Source organism: Salvelinus fontinalis, chromosome 8, assembly GCF_029448725.1.
Source record: "Salvelinus fontinalis isolate EN_2023a chromosome 8, ASM2944872v1, whole genome shotgun sequence".
NCBI lineage: Eukaryota > Metazoa > Chordata > Actinopteri > Salmoniformes > Salmonidae > Salvelinus > Salvelinus fontinalis.
In genome coordinates, this window is record NC_074672.1 from 38,613,813 (window position 1) to 38,636,312 (window position 22,500).

Below are 22,500 nucleotides of genomic sequence, written 5' to 3' on the forward strand. Positions count from 1 at the left end.
TCTCTCTCTCTGGACTCTCTCTCTCTCTCTCTCTGACTCTCCCCCCTCTCCTCCCCTCTCTGACTCTCTCTCTCTCTCTCTCTCTGACTCTCTCTCCTCTCTCTCTCTCTGACTCTCTCTCTCTCTCTCTCTCTCTCTCGTCTCTCTCCTCTCTCTCTCTCTGACTCTGATCTTGACTCTCTCTCTCTCTGTCTCTCTGACTCTGACTCTCTCTGACTTCTGACTCTCTGACTCTCTCTCTCTCTCTGACTCTGACTCTCTCTCTCTCTGACTCTCTCTCTCTCTGACTCTCTCTCTCTCTGACTCTCTCTCTCTCTCTGACTCTCTCTGACTCTCTCTCTCTCTCTCTCTCTCTCTCTCTCTCTGACTCTCTCTCCTCTCTCTCTGACTCTCTCTCTCTGACTCTCTCTCTCTGACTCTCTCCTCTCTGACTCTCTCTGACTCTCTGCTGACCTCTCTCTCTCTGACTCTCTCTCTCTGACTCTCTCTGACTCCTGACTCTCTCTCTCCTCTCTCTCTCTGACTCTCTCTCTCTCTCTCTGACTCTCTCTCTCTCTCTCTGACTCTCTCTCTCTTCTGACTCTCTCTCTCTCTCTCTCTCTGACTCTCTCTCTCTGACTCTCTCTCTCTCTCTCTCTCTCTGACTCTCTCTCTCTCTCTCTCTGACTCTCTCTCTCTCTGACTCTCTCTGACTCTCTCTCTCTCTCTCTCTCTCTCTCTCTCTCTCTCTCTCTCTGACTCTCTCTCTCTGACTCTCTCTCTCTGACTCTCTCTCTGACTCTCTCTCTCTGACTCTCTCTGACTCTCTCTGACTCTCTCTGACTCTCTCTCTCTGACTCTCTCTGACTCTGACTCTCTCTCTCTCTCTGACTCTCTCTCTCTCTCTCTCTGACTCTCTCTCTCTCTCTCTGACTCTCTCTCTCTGACTCTCTCTCTCTCTCTCTGACTCTCTCTCTCTGACTCTCTCTGACTCTCTGACTCTCTCTGACTCTCTCTCTCTCTCTGACTCTCTCTCTCTCTCTCTCTGACTCTCTCTCTCACTCTGACTCTGACTCTCTCTCTCTCTCTCTGACTCTCTCTCTCTCTGACTGTCTCTCTCTGACTCTCTCTCTCTCTCTCTGACTCTCTCTCTCTCTCTCTCTCTGACTCTCTCTGACTCTCTCTCTCTCTCTCTCTGACTCTCTCTCTCTCTCTCTCTGACTCTCTCTCTCACTCTGACTCTCTCTCTCTCTCTCTGACTCACTCTCTCTCTCTCTCTCTGACTCTCACTCTCTCTGACTCACTCACTCACTCACTCACTCACTCACTCACTCTCTGTCTTTCTGTCTCTCGTCTCTCTCTCTCCGTCTGTCTCTCTCTGTTTTTGTCTCTCGTCTCTCTCTCTCTCAGGTGGTCCTCACTCTGTGATTGTAGCAGACTGGCTGCTGTCTTCCTCAGTGCTGTGCAGGATGGGCTTTGCCATCCTACTGGGTGAGTAGAGCTACAGTTTATTATGTCTATCTGCATAATAGATTGAAAATCTTGACGTGGAAACAATGTGGTGACGTTGAATCATTGTGGAAAACTGATTGGCTTAGCAAAAAGTCATCAATGTGAAGGAATTTCGTGTTTTTGTCTTGTCTTTTTTGATCCAGTGAGTTGGTAATTTTTTTTGTTTTTATCAATTTGAATTCCAGTTAGTTGACAACTCAATCAAATGTAAATCAAAACTAGACGTGGAACTGGTGACTGTGCCCAGTGGGATTGGTTAGGGGTTAGAGAGGGATCATCAAGCCACAGGCCGATTTATTAAAGTTGGATCCACACTCAAAATGTCATTTTTTTGTTGTTTAATTGTTATAATTTTGTACTGCATCAGGATGGCAGACGTTCTGATGAACCGCCTTTTCCCCCACACCATATTGTCTACACGAGCCAGTGTGTTTGACTCCAGTAGAGGAAACTAGCTACAGGAGCAGGTAGTCAGTGTTGCTACCAGGGATCACAGGCGTAGCTTACTATGGTGTTTTAACACTGACATGGTAACAGTGTTTCCATTGCAGTCGTCACGCTACGCCATGGCAAAATCATTGCCGCCACACCCAAAAAATCTGAAACGTGAAAACATATTTCTGCCGAGGTGCACTTTGAAGATGCTACAACAGTCCACATTTACTTTTCCTCTGCAAGCAAAACAAGTAATGAATAAAACAAATCTGACAACCCCATAGAATAGTTTATGTATTTACCTAGTCTGCTTGTGTGTTCTATGTGAGAGAAATATTCCTCTTGAGGTACATTTAAGTTATAAGTGCCATAGGGAGGGAATGTTTATAGCGATGGCATCATTAAGCACGTTACCCCTCTGCAATTTGCAGTGTGTAGGGGAGAGTGGGGCTGAAGGTCAAATGCCACCCAGTGTGTAGGGGAGAGTGGGGCTGAAGGTCAAATGCCACCCAGTGTGTAGGGGAGAGTGGGGCTGAAGGTCAAATGCCACCCAGTGTGTAGGGGAGAGTGGGGCTGAAGGTCAAATGCCACCCAGTGTGTAGGGGAGAGTGGGGCTGAAGGTCAAATGCCACCCAGTGTGTAGGGGAGAGTGGGGCTGAAGGTCAAATGCCACCCAGTGTGTAGGAGAGTGGGGCTGAAGGTCAAATGCCACCCAGTGTGTAGGGGAGAGTGGGGCTGAAGGTCAAATGCCACCCAGTGTGTAGGGGAGAGTGGGGCTGAAGGTCAAATGCCACCCAGTGTGTAGGGGAGAGTGGGGCTGAAGGTCAAATGCCACCCAGTGTGTAGGAGAGTGGGGCTGAAGGTCAAATGCCACCCTACCTCAAAATAATTTTTGGGGAGTGACTTAATAATAGCTCCATTCGAACAAAAAAAACATTTCTGGTTGAGCAAGATTAGTGTCAACAGGGGAAGCTGTTGGGGGGTTGAAATGTTCACTTGTACCTCACTTGTGTCCTTTCAGTGAACTACCGCGGCTCCATAGGCTACGGGCAGGACAGTATCCTCTCTCTACCTGGTAATGTGGGCACTCAAGACGTCAAGGATGTTCAGGTACAGAAACATGAGTTAAACCACACAGTCTTTTCAGATCATTGTGTGGCTTAATAGTCTATAGTAGTGATGCACAGATATTAGATTTTTGGCCGACACAGTAAAGAGAGAATGCCACCGAATCGCTTGTTCACAGCCTGTGTCTGCAGTTTTGTTGAGCAGACGTTTCAATGGCATGACAGAGGGTATCACGTCTGCTGCAGGTGCAGTTGATGAGCTTATTTCTCTAGTCAGTTGTTTGAATGGAGCTAGCTAGTGTGTTCATGTTTCAAACATGTTCTCAAATGCCATTGAAATGGCAGCAGCGGTATGAGAACCAGCACGTTCTGAGCATGCGGTACGAAATCCTTGACAACCCACTGTTCTGTCAGACTCGTCATGCTCATGGGGCTGACATCGCTGGTCCAAATGTCAGTCTTGAAGCTAATAGCAGTGACGCTATTCCTTAGTAACTCCGGTAGGGCAACATCTGGAAAAATAGCGCACTTAGTAGTGTGTACTGGTGCTGGACCAGTCGGCGAAAGCCAACATCACCCACGACAGAACGGTTGATTGTCAAGGACAATGAATTCCATTTCAAATGACTGCTGGACTTGTTGGCTGCTCGATCCACACAGCAGACATTGTGGGCTAAGTTAGGAATGCTGTGTTTCACGTGCAGCGCAACATTTTACGTGGCGTCATTACGTCATGTCCCTACATTATGTAGGTATGCACAACAGCTTTGACATCGGTTTTGCACATCGGCGTTAAACTAGACATCAGCTGATACGGATGTTGGCATTTTTAGCTAATATCGACCGATTCCGATATGTTCACCGATATATTGTGCATCCCTGGTCTATAGTATTCAGCCCTAGAATCAGTCTCTGTCTGACTCTGACGTTTCATTTTCCCAGTATTTTTGTAGTCTCTGTCATCTCCCCTCTCAAACCTCTCTGCTTCCTCCCGTGTACTTTGTTTCACTTCTCTCTCTACCCTCCCTCTCTTTCATCATGCTGTTGTTTCTGGCTCTAGTTTGCAGTGGAGAGTGTTCTGAGGGGCGGGGCGTTTGACGAGCAGAAGGTTGCGGTTGTCGGGGGTTCCCACGGCGGATTCGTGGCCTGTCATCTAATTGGCCAGTACCCAGAGTTCTACAAGGCCTGCGTGGCTCGGAACCCCGTCATCAACCTGGCCTCCATGATCGGGAGCACCGACATCCCAGACTGGTACAATCACACTTTCTCACTACCATGCCCACACAAACATGCGCTAACTCATAGGGACGATACACGTATCACAGTATATTTTCCATAGCAAAGAATCCTTTAAAAACCTGATGTATGTAAAATATTGTGTGCTATAGCTTGGAAAATAAATACATGTGACTCTGGATGACAACATGTTTCCAACATTAGGTTTTCCTAAAGATGTTCGGTCCGCTTCATGTTTTGTTTCAGTGCCAGGACACTGAGTGTCTTGATACAGGTATCATCTACTTAGTTATTACCACATAGGCTTGACATCCAGGACATTTACTTTCAGGTTGGTGGATAGAGAGAGAAACATACACACTTCAGTCTTAGGGGGGTTGTATAGGCTTGCCGGGATGTGTCGTCTGTCTGTCGCTCTATGGAGAGGAAGCAGAAAGTCATTCAAAGAACAAAAAGGGAAACTAGATATGATAGAATCCATACTATTTGTTTTTTGTTCCGTTTTCTCTCTAAGGTGTGGTTAACCAACGTGTGGTTGTGTTTCAGGTGTATGGTGGAGGCTGGCTATAACTACAGTACAGATTGCCTGCCTGACCCTGCAGTCTGGGAGCAGATGTTAAACAAGTCTCCTATCAAACATGTCAAACAGGTGTGTGTGTGTTATCTAGCGGACTGTGTGTTTCACATTCTGTTAGTTTACTGATCCAATGCAGGTGAAAAAAGCTTTGCTGTCTCTCTACCCTTGTTTTTCTGGGCCTTGTGTCAGTGTGTTGACTGTAACAATGTATGTGATTGTCGTCGCCATTCAGGTGAAGACTCCTGTGTTGCTGACTCTGGGAGAGGATGATAAGCGTGTGCCCCCTAAGCAGGGAATTGAGTACTACAGAGCCTTGAAGGCACTACAAGTCCCAGTGCGGTGAGTAAACTGACTTTGTGCTGTTGGCTGCTGGGTAATGTAGTATTTAGTGGTGTGGTGGTCACATATCAGAATAAAGACAGTGAAGTACTTCGTATGCGTTAAGTAAAGGTAATCAACAGCTAACCAGTTAATGGGGGTGCTTGCCAAAAACAGATTCTCTTCCTATTTGTAAAAAAGAAAAGAAAAAGAAAAAGATACTGTCTTAAACTGAGACTCAGTGATTTGACGTTGCCACGAGCAGTGGGATGAACCGCAGATGAATGCTACACAAGATAATGCACTCAGTATTACACAGTATCTTTGCATGTGCATTTGTGAACTTCAATCTCCTATAAACGTGATAGCTGCTGCACCAAAACAGAAGTTTAGCCTCACGCTTCCATGGTCTTTCTTAGTTGGTCTTGTCAGCCCGATGTTGTTGTTGTTTACTTCATGCATCGCTGACTCTTGGTTCTTAACTCCGCCTGGATGCCTTTCTTTCAGGTTGCTATGGTACCCTGGGAACAACCACTCCCTGTCCAAGGTGGACGCGGAGTCTGATGGCTTCATGAACATCGCTCTCTGGGTGACCCAGCACCTGTCTCTGTGACGATACCATTAGCTCTAGCATGCTAACCCTATGATAGCTCTAGCATGCTAACAACAGGATGTTAATCTGTATAATAACGGTGTGAGGGTCAGGCCAAAGCACTGAGGGTACTGTAGACTACCTGCACTAAGTCATCTGTGATTAGATCATCTGCATTAGTTTATAGCTTTGGAATTACACCTTCTGAAGGATGGCACGTTATCTGGTCCTATATCAAATATGAAACTGTTGAAACACATAGATTTTTGCCTGTCTTTTAGCAACACTAATCCTTATTTTCAACTTTTCTTCATGAAAAGGTTCCGCCTATGATTAAACAAGGGCTATGGGTACTGCCGTTCAGAAAAGATCGAATACCTTTTTATTTAGAAAGATATTAAACAGCCGTATAGTTTCATCATCTAAATTGTGATTAATGTGATCATAATATGAAGAGAAAGAAAGTACTTTGAATATTCTTGAGCTAAACATTATGGACCAAGTAATGGTAACACCCGGTGAAAGGTCTACACTACACATTGTACTCATTACGTTCATTCTGATGGTGCTTTCCAGGGTTACAGATGCTTTATACTGATTGTAACAACCAGGGATCTTTCTCTAATGATTCTATCAATAAAACATGTTTTGGCTATAAAACATGTCTTTTTTTTTTATACAGTTGAAGTTGGAAGTTTACATACACCTTAGCCAAATGCATTTAAACTCAGTTTTTCACAATTTCTGACATTTCATCCTAGTAAAAATGCCCTGTCTTAGGTCGGTTAGGATCACCACTTTATTTTAAGAATGTGAAATGTCAGAATAATAGTAGAGAGAGTGATTTATTTCATATTTTATTTCTTTCATCACATTCACAGTGGGTCAGAAGTTTACATACACTCAATTAGAATTTGGTAGCATTGCCTTTAAATTGTTTAACTTCGGTCAAACGTGTCGGGTAGCCTTCCACAAGCTTCCCACAATAAGTTGGGTGAATTGTGGCCCATTCCTCCTGACAGAGCTGTTGTAACTGAGTCAGGTTTGTAGGCATCCTTGCTCGCACACGCTTTTTCAGTTCTGCCCACAAATTTTCTATAGGATTGAGGTCAGGGCTTTGTGATGGCCACTCCAATACCTTGACTTTGTTGTCCTTAAGCCATTTTTCCACAACTTTGGAAGTATGCTTGGGGTCATTGTCAATATGGAAGACCCATTTGCGACCAAGCTTTAACTTCCTGATTGATGTCTTGAGATGTTGCTTCAATATATCCACATTTCCCTACTTCATGATGCCATTTATTTTGTGAAGTGCACCAGTCCCTCCTGCAGCAAAGCACCCACACAACATGATGCTGCCACCCCCGTGCTTCACGGTTGGGATGGTGTTCTTCGGATTGCAAGCCTCCCCCTTTTTCCTCTAAACATAACGATGGTCATTATGGCCAAACCGTTCTATTTCTGTTACATCAGACCAGAGGACATTTCTCCAAAAAGTACGATCTTTGTCCCCATGTGCAGTTCCAAACCGTAGTCTGGCTTTTTTATGGCGGTTTTGGAGCAGTGGCTTCTTCTTTGCTGAGTGGCCTTTCCGGTTATGTGAATATAGGACTTGTTTTATATAGTATATGCACCTGTTATAGATAGTTTTGCACCTGTTTCCTCCAGCATCTTAACAAGGTCCTTGCTGTTGTTATGGTTGATTGATTTGCACTTTTCGCACCACAGTACGTTCATCTCTAGGAGACAGAACTTGTCTCCTTCCTGAGCGGTATGACGGCTGCGTGGTCCCATGGTGTTTATACTTGCGTACTATTGTTTGTACAGATGAACGTGGTACCTTTAGGCGTTTGGAAATTGCTGCCAAGGATGAACCAAACTTGTGGAGGTCTACAAATTTTTTTTTGAGGTCTTGGCTGATTTCTTTTGATTTTCCCATGATGTCAAGCAAAGAGGCACTGAGTTTGAAGGTAGGCCTTGAAATACATCCACAGGTACACCTCCAATTGACTCAAATCAGAAGCATCTAAAGCCATGACATCATTTTCTGGAATTTTCCAAGCTGTTTAAAGGCAGTCAACTTAGTGTATGTAAACTTCTGACCCACTGGAATTGTGATACAGTGAATTAATCTGTCTGTAAACAATTGTTGGAAAAACCGACTTGCCAAAACTATAGTCTGTTAACAAGAAATTTGTGGAGTGGTTGAAAAGCGACTTAATGACTCCAACCTAAGTGTATGTAAAAATTCCGACTTCAACTGTATATGTTGAATATGTCCCTCATTGCCACTTTTCATTCCATCATTTTGCGCTATGATACTGGGAGAACATGGAAAGATGAGGTATTTTCAGTGGTATATATTGAACAAAGGGTGGTAGGTAGCCTAGAGTGTTGGGCCTTTAACTGAAAGGTACCTGAGCCGACAAAGAGAAAAATCTGTCTGTGCCCTTGAGCAAGGTACTTAACCTTAATTTGCTCCAAGGCAGGGTTCAAGTCACAGAATTTTTAATTGTTTTCTGTTTTGGGGAAATTATCAAATCTGAAAAGTCATGGAAGTTAATAACATTTATGTTAATGGAATGTATAGGCACAGTTTACTATTTTATCAATCAAATTAAAATCCACATTTCAGCCAGGATCGGAAAACACGTTTGTTTGTGTGCATCACCTGCATATGTGCGAGATGAGTGGGCTCTTTGTTGCTTAAGGAGAGAAAGACAGTTGGACGTTGCAGCAGAAGGTAGAGTGCATTTACTGTCTCATTCTAAAATTGATGAAATCGTTTTTTCCCCCTCATCAACCTACACACAACACCCATAATGACAAAGTATAAAAATGATTTTTATCCATTTTAGCAAATGTATTACAATAACTGATATCACATTTACATATGTATTCAGACCCTTTACTCAATACTTTGGTGAAGCGCCTTTGGTAGCGATTACAGCCTTAAGTCTTCTTGGGTATGACGCTACAAGCTTGGCACACATGTTTTTGGGGAGTTTCTCCCATTCTTCTCTGCAGATCCTCTCAAGCTCTGTCACGTTGGATGGCGAGCGTCGCTGCACAGCTATTTTCTGGTCTCTCCAGAGATGTTTGAACAGGTTCCAATCCGGGCTCTGGCTAGGCCACTGAAGGGCATTCAGAGACTTGTCCCAAAGCCACTTTTGCGTTGTCTTGGCTGTGTGCTTAGGCTTGTTGTCCTGTTGGAAGGTGAACCTTTGTCCCAGTCTGAAGTCCTGAGAGCTCTGGAGCAGGTGTTCATCAGGGATCTCTCTGTACATTTCTCCGTTCATCTTTCCACACGATCCTGACCAGTCTCCCAGTCCCTGCCGCTGAAATACATCCCTACAGCATGATGCTGCCACCACCATGCTTCACCGTAGGGAGAGTGTCAAGTTTCCTCCAGATGTGACGCTTGGCATTCAGGCCAAAGAGTTCAATCTTTGTTTCATCAGACCAGAGAATCTTGTTTCTCATGGTCTGAGAGTCCTTTAGGTGTCTTTTGGCAAACTCCAAGCGGGCTGTCATTGGCCTTTTACTGAGGAGTGGCCACTCTACCATATTGATTGGTGGAGTGTTGCAGAAATGGTTGTCGTTCTGAAAGGTTCTCCCATCTCCACAGAGGAAATCTGGAGCTCTGTCAGAGTGACCATCGGGTTCTTCGTCACCTCCCTCAGTTTGGCAGGGCGAAGAGTCTTGGTGGTTCCAAACTTCTTCCATTTAAGAATGATGGCGGCCACTGTGTTCTTGGGAACCTTCAATGCTGCAGGCATTTTTTGGTACCCTTCCCCAGATCTGTGCTTCGACACAATCCTGTCTTGGAGCTCTACGGACAATTCTTCAACCTCATTGCTTGGTTTTTGCTCTGACATGCACTGTGGGACCTTATATAGACAGGTGTGTGCCTTTACAAATCATGTCCAATCAATTGAATTTACCACAGGTGGACTCCAACCAAGTTGTAGAAACATCTCAAGAATTATCAATGGAAACAGGATGCACCTGAACTCAATTTCGAGTCTCATAGCAAAGGGTCTGAATACTTATGTAAATAAAGTATTTCTGTTTTTGTTTTTTTTCCTAAAAACTTGTTTGGGGTATTGTGTGTTGATTGAGGGGATTTTTTTTAATACTCAATCTTAGAATAAGACAACATGTGGAAGGGGTCTGAATACTACTTGAATAAAAGTACAAACATATTTAGTTTTAAATACACTTAAGTATCAAAAGTAAATATAATTGCTGAAATACACTTAAGTATCAAAAGTAAAACTAAAAGCATGAATCATTTCAAATTCCTTATTAAGCAAACCAGACAGCACAATTTTAAAAAATGTATTTACGGATAGCCAGTGGCACACTCCAACACTCAGACTTGGTTTACAAACTAAGCATTTGTTTTTAGTGAATCCTTCAGATCAGAGGCAGTGGGGATGTGTGTGTGAATTTGACTATTTTCTGTCCTGCTAAGCATTGAAAATGTAACGGGTACTTTTGGATGTCAGGGAAAATGTATGGAGTAAAAAGTACATTATTATCTTTAGGAATGTAGTGAAGTAAAAGTTGTCAAAATAGCAAAGTATAGATACTCGTTAAGTAGAACTTTAAAGTATTTTTACTTAAGTACTTTACACCACTGTATTTAGGTAAGCAATTCAAAACATGTATTGTACACTGTAGTTAACTGTTAAGCTGTTATTAGCATATATTAATGTTTTCGTCATCTCCCAAAAAACTTTCCACCAACACTTGCGAATAAGTTGATTTAATTTTGGAATGAATCAGATTATTCATTTAAACAATTATTTCTGACAAAATGAACGATTCACTTTGCCATTTATTATTTGAGATTCGGTTTAATTGTGATTAATCGAATCAGGTGAATCAAAATAATTTGAATCGCAGTCATTTTTGGAAAAAATATTTATTTTAGATTATGTTAAATTTGATTGTAGATGCAGTACTTCCAGTTGATTTGGACATCCAATGTATGGGACATTGTAAACTCAATAGATGCTTGTCAGCAGTGGTGTAAAGTACTAAAGTAGTTTTTTGGGGTATATGTACTTTACTATTGACATTTGATACTTTTACTTCATACAGTCCTAAAGAATATTATGTACTTTTTGTTCCATACATTTTCCCTGACACCGAAAACTACTCTTTACACTTTGAATGCTTAGCAGGACAGGAAATGGTCCAATTCACTCACTTATCAAGAGAACGTCCCTGGTCATCCCAATTGCCTCTGATCTGACAAACTTACTAAACACAAATGCTTAATTTGTAATTGAATTCTGAGTGTTGTAGTGTGCCCATGGCTATACAGAAAAAAATAAGAAAATGGTGTGTTATTTTTAATATAAGGAATTAGAAATGATTTATACTTTTACTTTTGATACAAAAGTATATTTTAACAATTACATTTACTTTTAACTTTTACTCAAGTAGTATTTTACTGGATGACTTTCACTTTTACTTGAGTCATTTTCTATTAAGGTATCTATACTTTTACTCAAGTATGACAATTTAGTACTTTTTCCACCACTTTTACTCACCCTGCAAAGTAAACACTTCTAAGGTAGCTAAGATAAATATGACTAAACTAGAAAAGGTACATTTCCCGAAGAAAATGTGTAGGCTTGCTTCAGCTGAATAAAAGGATTTGCAGCCTACCATAGCCATTGGATATTTTATGTATGGATCTTTAATTTTGTTCAAAAGGCATAAAACATAATTGGTTGTAATGTTGCAATGTTATGCATCAAGGGTGGTCAAGTTTTAAACCTGTAAAACAACACCTTTCACTGTAGCTATCTGGTGTATGTCACAAAATATTTATAAATTATTATTTTTAATGTCATTTTTAAGTACCTGTGTATTTGATATCTGATCATAGGATAGACAGGGGCGGTGACATGCCATTTCAGATTTTCATTATGTAAAAAGCCCTGTCAGTTGACAGACATCTGTCTGGGAAGGTTTCACTTCTTCATTTCTGAATTGTGTTACATAAGTCCTGGTACTTAAACTAGTCTTTTTACATCTGCTCTGTCATTCAAGGCTTTTCTCTCTCGATACGGGATGCTTTATTTGGAGGAAAGGTTGGCAGAAACTTGTTTTGGAATAAAGCATCGGTCTATTCCATTCGAAACAACATCACGTTTCATTATAATTGACCTCGAGTGGGTTATTGAGGCCCAAAACCTTCCACGGTAAGTGTAATTCTCACTTCTAATATGCCAGGTAATATCTGTGCAAGGCCATGAAAACTTTACATTGAGGTGAATACTCATAATTTGAATACTATTATTAATGTACCAGCATTTACTGTTTTATACTGGTTGTCTCATGATTGTACTGTATTTGCAGTCGTGTGGTCATTTGCATACCCACAGTTAGCGTCTGAAACCCATTTTGATAATGCTTGGACCTGGTTTTAACATTGCCCATAGCTGGGACTTGCTGTGATCAACTTTCATTGTTTGTACTTCTGTGCAGTTATTATTTGACTTTTAAATAAGATATATTTTGTGGTACGAATGTTTATTTCTCTCGGTCCAGGTCATGCAGGGATATGGAGTTCTCCTCTGCTTATGTCTACTACCACCAGCTGTTAGAACTATAAATCCCAAGTTCTTCCCTTGCGACAGCAACGCAGACTCCAGTGTGGTGAACTGCTCTCGGAGGGCGCTCACCCGCATCCCAGTGATCTGCTCAGCCTCTGTCCTTTCACTTGACCTGAGCTATACTGGGATTCAGCAGGTCGGGAAGGATGCATTCTCTGGAGTTCCAAACCTCCAGAAACTGAGCATGACAAGGAACTGTCTCCCTAGTCATATGAGGGCCCTGGGGTCTCCCTCGTGCCATGTTGAGATCCACAAGGATGCCTTCATGTGTCTTAAGAACCTCAGCACCCTCCTACTGGAAGGAAACAGCATCACTTCTCCCCTCCCCAGACTACCTGACAGCCTGGAAGTCCTTAATCTGGAGTCTAACCACCTTTACAACATAACCCAGCCCCTCGGCACACCAAACCTCAAGCAGCTGCTACTCACCATGAACTGCTACTATGGTAACCCCTGCAACCAGTCCTTCCACATTGATGAGGGAGTCTTCAGGGAGCTTACCCAGCTGCAACACCTAACCCTGGGTTTTAACAACGTAACATCCATCCCTCCAGGAATGCCTCCCTCTCTGAAGAGTCTGGATCTGAATGAGAATAAAATTTCTGTGCTGGATGAGTGGGCGTTTGCCAATCTGACCCAGCTCTGTAAACTCAACCTGGGCTGGAACTGCCAGCGCTGTGACCATGCTGCTCAGCCCTGCTTCCCCTGCTTCAACAACACCCCCCTTGACATCAACCCACATGCATTTTACGCCCAGAACAACTCTCTCAAATTCCTCAGCCTGAGAGGAAACTCCCTCCGCAACATCCCAGAGGGCCTCTTCAGTCCCCTGGTACACCTAGAGGGATTGGACCTATCGGACAACCTATTGGCCATTGCCATACGCACCGGTACCTTCTTCATAGAGCTGAAGAGGCTCATTTGGATCAGCCTCATCTACAACTATGAGCCGATGACAACCTTCAAGGAGCTGGTGCTGTCTCCCAACGTGACCCAGATGTCTGGCCTGAAAACACTTCTCCTCAGTGGGAACTTCTTTCATATGGTCTCAGAGGAAAGTGTGGCGGTTCTGGCCAAGTTCCGTTGGCTGGAGGTTCTTGAGCTGCGGATGAACTTCATCATGTCCTGTAATCTGAGTGCCCTGGCCCAGCTACCAGCCCTGGTGAGGGTGGACCTTTCCCAGAACATGCTGGAATTTCTCCCATCCTTCTCTACTCAGTCCAAAGTGTGTAAATCCTTTAAGAGCTTTCAGAACCAGAACCGGTATGCCACAGTGGAACTTCAGAACCCACCCATGTTGCTCAGTGACAGGAAGGCTGTCCCAGATGAGCCCTGGCATCATTCAGGTCCAGTAGTCACTGCAGCCGAGCCAGGGCCAAACACGTTGGCGATACTGGAGGATGAGTGCACTCAAAACCCAACTATATTTTCCTTCAAAAATAATCTCTGCAATGGTGCCATGTCTTTTGACCTTTCCCAAAACAACATCCTCACCCTCAATGGCAGTTTGTTCCTAGGTATGGAGAAGGCAGTCTGTTTGGACCTCTCTTACAACTACATGAGCCAGAGCTTAAACGGCAAACAGTTTCTCCACCTGGACAACCTGGCGTACCTCAGCATGGCCCACAACAGAATAGATCTGTACTATGGAGATGCCTTCAAGGAGCTCAATGCCACTCTGAAGGCTTTGGACCTCAGCAACAATGAGTTTCACTTCCTAATGAGAGGCATGGGCCATCGCTTTGAGTTCATCAAGAACCTCCCCAATCTGGAGGCGTTAAGTCTGTCTGACAACAGCATTGGGATGCGGATAGATCATACATTGTACAGCGACTCCCTCAGGTACCTGTATTTCTCTGGGAACAACCTGGACATCATGTGGGACACTAGAAGCAACGACTACATCACCTTCTTCCAGAACCTGACCAACCTTATCTACCTAGATATCTCCAGGAACCAGCTGAGGTCTCTTTCACCAGCAGCCTTCTGTAACCTGCCTGTCAGCCTCAAGGTGCTCCGGGTCAGCGACAACAAACTGAACTATTTCCCCTGGGAGAACATCACAGCACTCGGCCGACTATGCCACCTTAACCTTAGTGTTAACTATCTGTCTGAACTTCCCGACAAAGTCATACATTTTCAGGAAAACTTGACCCTTCTGGACCTTAGTCACAACCAGATCAGCTTTCTCCCCGAAGACTTTTTCAGCCAAGCATTGGCATTGCGTTTTCTTTACCTCAACCACAACAAACTCAAGCTGTTGGATCGGCAGTCCCTCCCTGCCCCACTGAGGAACGGCAGTGCCCTCCAGTTGCTCACTCTGCATGCCAACCCCTTTGACTGCTCCTGCGACACTTCCTGGTTTGCGGACTTCCTGCGTGCCAGCCAGGTGGAGATCCTCCTTCTTACCACTGGCGTACGCTGTGGTTTCCCCGAGTCGCAGCAAGGGGCTAGTGTTTTGTCTATGGACCCCCGCTCCTGCCAGGAAATTTATGGCAGCTTGGCCTTCCTCTCTCTTACCTTCCTGACTCTGGTGTTCACTGCCTTGCCCCTACTCAGGCACCTCTACGGCTGGGATGTCTGGTACTGCTTCCAGGTACTTCTACACATCAATGTTGTGTTGTATTCCCTCCCTGGTAGTTAATTGATCAAGTAATGTCATTGATTTACCAGATAGTTCACGAATATGATTTCCCAGTGCACGATCAGTCCCTGATTAGAAGACCATAATTGAATGGCCCAGCTGTAAATCAATGTTGTGTTTATGTGTCCATATGTTGAACATCTACATTACAGTATTTATTTTGTAACAAACAGGTGCTGTGGGCAGGACACAAGGGCTACTCCCAACTGCCTGGGGCAAACTGCCAGAGTCAGTATGATGCCTTTGTGGTCTTTGACACGGGCAACCACGCAGTGAGAGACTGGGTCTACAATGAGCTGCTGGTCCACCTGGAGAACGTGGGGCGGAGGAGGTTCTGTCTCTGCCTGGAGGAGAGAGATTGGGTTCCAGGTCTGTCCTGCATCGAGAATCTTCACAGTGCTGTCTACAGCAGCATGAAGACCGTGTTTGTGCTGACGAGCGGGGCAAGCGGCGGGGGAGCAAGAGTTAGCAGAGTAAATGGGGTGACTCGCCAGGCCTTCTACATGGTGCAGCAGAGGCTGCTGGATGAAAAGGTCAGACTTGCAATGCGTTTGTGTGTTATTGGGAGCTCCCGTGTTTAATTTCTAAATTGTAATTACTTTGCCACTACGGCCTATTTATTGCCTTACCTCCCTAATCTTACCTCATTTGCACACACTGTTTATAGATTTTTTTCTATTATGTAATTGACTGTAGATTTGTTAATTCCATGTGTAACTCTGTGTTGTTGTTTGTGTCGGACTGCTTTGCTTTATCTTGGCCAGGTCATAAATGAGAACTTGTTCTCTACTGGCCTACCTGGTTAAATAAAGGTGAAATTAAAAAAAATATTTAAAAAACAGTTGAAGTCGGAAGTTTACAAACACTTAGGTTGGAGTCATTAAAACTCGTTTTTCAACCACTCCACAAATTTCTTTCTTTCTATAGTTTTGGCAAGACGGTTAGGACATTACTTTGTGCATGACACAAGTCATTTGTCCAACTATTGTTTACAGACAGATTATTTCACTTATAATTGACTGTTACACAATTCCAGTGGGTCAGAAGTTTACATACACTAATTTGACTGTGCCTTTAAACAGCTTTGGGAAATTCCAGAAATTGATGTCATGGCTTTAGAAGCTTCTGATAGGCTAATTGACATAATTTGAGTCAATTGGAGGTGTGTACCTGTGGATGTATTTCAAGGCCTACCTTCAAACTGTGCTTCTTTGCTTGGCATCATGGGAAAATCAAAAGAAATCAGCCAAGACCCCAGAAAAAAATTGTAGACCTCCACAAGTCTGGTTCATCCTTGGGAGCAATTTCCAAACGCCTGAAGGTACCACGTTCATCTGTACAAACAATAGTACGCAAGTATAAACACCATGGGAACACGCAGCCGTCATACCGCTCAGGATGGAGACGCGTTCTGTCTCCTAGAGATTAACTTACTTTGGTGCGAAATGTGCAAATCAATCAACCAGAACAACAGCAAAGGACCTTGTGAAGATGCTGGAGGAAACAGGTACAAAAGTATCTATACCCACAGTAAAATGAGTCCTATATCGACATAACCTGCATGGCCACTCAGCAAGGAAGAAGCCACTGCTCCAAAACCGCCATAAAAAAGCAAGACTATGGTTTGCAACTGCACATGGGGACAAAGACCGTACTCTTTGGAGAAATGTCCTCTGGTCTGATGTAACTAGAACTGTTTGGCCGTAATGACCATCGTTATGTTTAAAGAAAAAAGGGGGAGGCTTGCAATCCGAAGAACACCATCCCAACCTTGAAGCATGGGGGTGGCAGCATCATGTTGTGGGGGTGCTTTGCTGCAGGAGGGACTGGTGCACTTCACAAAATAGATGGCATCATGAAGTAGGGAAATGATGTGGATATATTGAAGCAACATCTCAAGACATCAATCAGGAAGTTAAAGCTTGGTCGCAAATGGGTCTTCCATATTGACAATGACCCCAAGCATACTTCCAAAGTTGTGGCAAAATGGCTTAAGGACAACAAAGTCAAGGTATTGGAGTGGCCATCACAAAGCCCTGACCTCAATCCTATAGAAAATTTGTGGGCAGAACTGAAAAAGCGTGTGCGAGCAAGGATGCCTACAAACCTGACTCGGTTACAACAGCTCTGTCAGGAGGAATGGGCCACAATTCACCCAACTTATTGTGGGAAGCTTGTGGAAGGCTTCCCGACACGTTTGACCGAAGTTAAACAATTTAAAGGCAATGCTACCAAATACTAATTGAGTGTATGTAAACTTCTGACCCACTGTGAATGTGATGAAAGAAATAAAATATGAAATAAATCACTCTCTCTACTATTATTCTGACATTTCACATTCTTAAAATAAAGTGGTGATCCTAACTGACCTAAGACAGGGAATTTTACTAGGATTAAATGTCAGGAATTTTGCAAAACTGAGTTTAAATATATTTAGCTAAGGTGTATTTAAACTTCCGACTTCAACTGTAGGTAGGCTACATTCAAGTAATATCTTCATTATGAAGCAAAACAAACAACAGGCAACGTCCCCTACCACTCACTCAGTCTGTACTGTCTTATCTGGTATCTTATGTTCAGGTGGACGTGGCGGTGTTGGTTCTGCTGGACGAGGTGTTTCCCAAGCTGAAGTACCTGCAGCTGAGGAAGAGGCTCTGCAGGAAGTCTGTTCTGTCCTGGCCCAGGAACCCTCAGGCCCAGCCACTGTTCTGGAACCACATGAAGACAGCACTGGCCTCTGACAACATCCGCTCCTACGACAGCAACGTCAGCGAGAGCTTCATATAGGTGTGTCCATCCACAAACAGAGTGCCTTTTATGTCGTTGGCACATTGTCTGTAAATGTTGATAGAATACTCAATTTAAGAGTTGGATAACATACAGTACATCTATAACTACACTAAACCATGTTAGAAATTCCAATAATAGTGTTTTCATTCAAATAAATGTGTTTTCTCTGAAATTCCCCATTTTGGCATGTCCCACGTTACGTTTGTTGGACTTCTATGAATATTTTCACCCACTTCACCCCACAATGTGCCCGAGTTTTCACCATCATTGTAAAGCCCTAGGTAATGTGTTGCTGTGGTAGTCATGAATAGACAAGCTAGAAATGTTTTAACAAGTTTAGAAAATGGCACTCTATTCTTGGAATGACCCAGGTATAGTAATAATGTAGTGGTTTTACAGTATAGAGGGGAATTCACTCCCAACATTTTCTGGATTGAACTCTTTTTTTTTCTTTCTTTGTGGCTATCAGATGGTATTATAAAATCAAGGTGAATATGTGAATTGTTAAAAAACTAAACAATTGTCTACAGTGTATTTACATAATAAGTTTGATCCTTCAAAGATAGTAGCTTATTTTGGGTTGGTTTAACTTGTTGTTGCAGTTTGAAGAACATTTTCAGAAATAAATACATGCAATTCAACACAGGCCACACACATATTACAGAGAGGGAACAAAGTCATTATTGTGTATCAAAACTCATTCCATGCAGAAGTTTACCACCATATCAAGAGCAATGGCGTCGTCCAGCCCACACTACAACTTCCACTAAATGTAAACTCCTCATCACTTCCATTTAAACAGGAACTGAGATTGATGGTTCTTTTCTATTGTTGTCAACAGGTGAATAAAGTGTTCTCTTTTTTGCCACAAGACTCTCTGTTTCTGAAGGAAGTTAGAATAGGAAACTCCCAGATGGCAGCACAGCTGCGTCCTGTTAGCAGCATCCCACCCTACATAACACTACTGGCTTGCCTCTGAAGCTAAGCAGAGTTGGTCCTGGTCGGTCCCTTGATGGGAGACCAGGTGTTGCTGGAAGTGGTGTTGGAGGGCCAGTAGGGGGCACTCTTCCCTCTGGTCTAAGGAGATCCCAATGCCCCAGAGCAGCGAAGGGGACATTGCCCTGTGTACGGTGACGTCTTTTGGATAGGACATTAAAAGGGTGTCCTGACTCTCTGTGGTCATTTAAAAATCCCATGGCACTGATTGTAAGAGTAGGGGTGTACACCCCGGGGTCATGGCTAAATTACCAACCTGGTCCCATTCGGTCATTGCCACTTAATCATTCCTAATTGGCAAAAATCCCTCTCCATCTAATAGCTGATGTGTGGCGAGTTGCCGTGCATCACCCAGGTGGGTGCCAGATATGGGTGGGGGATGAGGTGAGTTTACCTCTTACTATGTGAAGTGCTTTGAGTACCACAGTTGGTAGAAAGCTCTATATAAATCCAGTTAGTTATTCAATCGTGGCAGTCTCAGACTAAAGTATGTAGGAAACGACAGAGCAGCGGAATAATTTAGTGTGAGTCGTCAGGCTAGTAGTTTACTACAAAAAAAGATCAATTATAGTTTGCGCTGATGATGCCCTATGCTGATCTCACGGTGGGATAGTCTGACTGAGGCTGGTGGGAGGAGCTATAGGACGACAGGCTCATTGTAATGGCTGGATTGAAATGAATGGAACGGTATCAAACATGGAAACCTCATGATTTCCATTCCAGCCATTACAAATGAGCCTGTCGTCCTATAGCTTCTCCCACCAGTCACCACTGTCCACTACACTGGTAAACTAGATATAGGGGAATGATCATTTGTGTTCAGGAAGTCTGGCTTAACCACCCCAAGACAGACAGGCGAACAGAGGGAGACACACACACTGTATAGTGATCTGTCTTCAGTCTGATTTCAGTCTTGTCTCTTGTGTGATTTGTGTTGTAAAGTTAAGGACAGCATGCCTGTGGTATACCCTGTGTGTGTACAATATTATTATTATTATTATTAAATATAAGTGGTGTCAAATCATCTGCCAATATAGGGTAGTAGTCGGCAGAGAAACTAATACCACTGACAGTGTGTCTGTGGTAGATACAGTGGAAGTGAGAGAAGGGGCCCACTAGTGGAGTTGAGAGGGATGGTGAGGTTGCCATAGTGATACCTACTAACAACAGAAAAAATACCAATCAACATCACTTTCACATAATAGTTCACAACATTTGGACAATATTGAACTGTTTGTATACCAATAGTATTATTCCTTTAAATATACGGGGGCATCAAATCAACTGCCAATATAAGGTAGTAGTGGGCAGAGAAACTTATACTATGGACATTGCAGAGGAGGCTAGTGGGACGAGCTATAGGAGGACTGGCTCATTGTAATGAATGGAACAGACTCAGATATGTGGTTTACATATGTTTGATGTGTTTGATACCACTTTGTTTATTTCATTCCAGCTGTTACAAATGAGCCCGTCCTCCTACAGCTCCTCCCATCAGCCTCCTCTGGGACATTGGTATACAAACAGTTCGATATTGTCCAAATGTTGTGAACTATTATATGACAGTGAGGTTGATTGGTATTATTTCTGTTGATAGTAGGTATCACTATGGCAACCTCACCATCCCTCTCAACTCCACTAGTGGGCCCCTTCTCTCACTTCCACTGTATCTACCACGGACACACTGTCAGTCAATCAACATTCACCTCTCTGTCAGAGGGAAAAATTGTGTAACCTTCTTGTAGTCTGGGGTTGCTTTTTGTCTGTCGGTTTATCTAAATCTCTTGCAAGGATGAACAGTAATATCCTACTATGTTCTACCATATAAATAAAACTCAATGACCAAATGTGGCAGCTTTCAGGCACTCCTTTGTGCTTGTCCCATCGACTCACGGCGTTATCTCCATCTCCAATCATCGCTGTCCCTTTAATTGTCCCCGCCGCCGTGGGAGAGAGTTTGCGCGTGCTTGTGGCCCGACAGCAGGAGAGGTCCAGAGAATGCTGGGACTGTGGAGCTCGCGCCAATGGACTTGGATACGAGCTGGGCTTTCCGGTGATGGAGAAGGACTGTTCTGTTGACAGGTAAGAGAGCCTCCGAGCCTACTTCTACGAACACCATCTTGATTTTAGGGCATCTTTAATCAAATAGATGATTCAAAATGCGTCGTTTTTGTGACTGAGAGGCTTAATTCTTATGTAATGTAGAGATATATACAGCCACGGATAGCAGAAGTAGCTTAATCCCCCTACCCGTGGTCTCGCATAGTTTCTACCCTACCGGGTCTGACACGGGCTGGGTGGAATACGTCTATGACCATGACTGTCTCATTAGGCCTTAAGTGTTTCCACTTCTGATGGGATATTAGACAGGATGTTGGATTGAGAGCCGTTACATCTCTTATCAGGCATCACCCAGCATCATGCCAAGCGTGTTGTAAAATGAACTGTTGCAGTTTTCCCCGCGCTACGCTCAACTCAGAGACGGCGAATGAGTTATTCTGTGGAGTGGGGTGTAACAAAGCTATGTGTAGCTGCAAAACTTTGGGAATATTGAGATTTTCTTTTGGATCGATATAGGAAGTGATTTCAACATCGTCCAGTCCATCAACCCAAAATGATTGAAATTTGACTGACATGTCATGGTGCGTAAACTTCCTCCGCTCTGGCTAGAATTGATGCACAAGCGCCGAAAAAATATTGTTCCCAGTATCGGGAAGGGGATTTCAGTTTTTCTTCAATATGATGTCCTTTTTGATGTTGCGGATCACATTAGGTTCAAACAGGTTTATTTACGATACTTTAGCACAAAGCTAACCTTTGAATGTTAGATTTTTTCAAAGACAATTGATTCACTCCTGTTTCGCGCGTCATTGGATGTAGTCTAGGAAAGCACTATAAACGAGATGTTCAATATTGAGTTCTGTGATACTGGTTTATGATTATAATATTATATTATATTATTCAGGGTCGATTGCTGTCAGATAGCGTTTATTGTCTCTCATCCATTGATGGAAAGCGGCTTGACAACTCGTGAGATTGACACATATCTAAACCAATGGTCTAGCCGTAGATTACCTCAATGCCCGATCTTCTTAGATAAGAGGAGGGATTTCTGGTTGGATTTGCATAGTATCGCCTCCCGGGCAGTCCTTTTCAGAGGAAAAACACAAAACGGACCTTAGATCTGTGTCGAAGCGGAAGCAGCTGAGCTGTGAGGGCACTTTCAACCGTGCTGAAACGTACAGTGTTTTGCTTCTTAAAAACGGTCAGTAGGACCTGGGGGATGTTGGTAGGCTTCAGTGGTGTAAAGTACTTAATTAAAATACTTTAAAGTACTATTTAATTAGTTTTTTTTTATGGGGATATCTGTACTAACTATTTATGTTTTTGACTACATTTATTTCACTAAATTCCTTAAGAAAATATTGTACTTTTTACTCCATACACTTTCCTTAACACCCAAAAGTACTCGTTACATTTTGAATGCTTAGCAGGACAGGAAAATGGTGCAATTCACACACTTGTCAAGAGAACATCACGGGTCATCCCCGTCTGCCTCTTATCTGGCGGACTCACTAAACACAAATGCTTCATTTGTAAATGTTGTGTATTTTGGAGTGTGCCCAAGGTTATCCGTAAAATAAAAACATCAAGAAAATTGTGCTGTCTGGTTTGCTTAATATAAGGAATATGAAATGATTTTTACTTTTAATACTTAA

General features: G+C 43.2%; 3 protein-coding genes across 11 annotated transcripts in view; all 3 read left to right on the plus strand.

Moving 5' to 3' along the window:
• apeh (acylaminoacyl-peptide hydrolase) overlaps positions 1 to 8,355 on the plus strand; it is a 20,151-nt gene extending 11,796 nt beyond the window's left edge. For both annotated transcript variants that reach the window (XM_055932437.1, XM_055932438.1), the window contains exons 18-23: positions 1,390 to 1,470; positions 2,948 to 3,036; positions 4,054 to 4,244; positions 4,776 to 4,878; positions 5,039 to 5,145; positions 5,632 to 8,355. In XM_055932437.1, the coding sequence (XP_055788412.1) occupies positions 1,390 to 1,470; positions 2,948 to 3,036; positions 4,054 to 4,244; positions 4,776 to 4,878; positions 5,039 to 5,145; positions 5,632 to 5,737 (677 nt within the window). In that variant the 3' untranslated portion in view covers positions 5,738 to 8,355. The remainder of the gene's footprint in view (positions 1 to 1,389; positions 1,471 to 2,947; positions 3,037 to 4,053; positions 4,245 to 4,775; positions 4,879 to 5,038; positions 5,146 to 5,631) is intronic.
• Positions 8,356 to 10,977: 2,622 nt separating this feature from the next.
• On the plus strand, positions 10,978 to 18,623 carry tlr9 (toll-like receptor 9). Its single transcript, XM_055932436.1, has 4 exons — positions 10,978 to 11,937; positions 12,287 to 14,947; positions 15,169 to 15,528; positions 17,576 to 18,623. Exons 2-4 carry the CDS (start codon positions 12,290 to 12,292, stop codon positions 17,780 to 17,782), a joined length of 3,225 nt encoding a protein of 1,074 aa, XP_055788411.1. The 5' UTR covers positions 10,978 to 11,937; positions 12,287 to 12,289; the 3' UTR covers positions 17,783 to 18,623.
• A 1,967-nt stretch (positions 18,624 to 20,590) lies between these two features.
• The window catches only part of LOC129861223 (ERC protein 2-like), a 480,843-nt gene continuing 478,933 nt past the window's right edge, over positions 20,591 to 22,500 (plus strand). For 4 of the 8 annotated variants that reach the window (XR_008760519.1, XM_055932443.1, XM_055932440.1 and 1 more), the window contains exon 1: positions 20,594 to 20,863. The gene's annotated coding sequence lies outside the window, so the exon portion shown is untranslated. Of the gene's footprint in view, positions 20,864 to 22,500 lie in introns of all 8 variants that reach the window. The other 4 variants (XM_055932445.1, XM_055932439.1, XM_055932446.1 and 1 more) reach the window with 4 other exon arrangements.

Excerpts from the sequence above, each read along its gene's own strand:
- tlr9 (XM_055932436.1), top strand. The coding sequence starts at position 12,290 with ATGCAGGGATATGGAGTTCTCCTCTGCTTATGTCTACTACCACCAGCT. Across the intron at positions 14,948-15,168 it reads ATGTCTGGTACTGCTTCCAG|GTGCTGTGGGCAGGACACAA; the intron begins GTACTTCTACAC and ends TGTAACAAACAG. Across the intron at positions 15,529-17,575 it reads AGAGGCTGCTGGATGAAAAG|GTGGACGTGGCGGTGTTGGT; the intron begins GTCAGACTTGCA and ends TCTTATGTTCAG.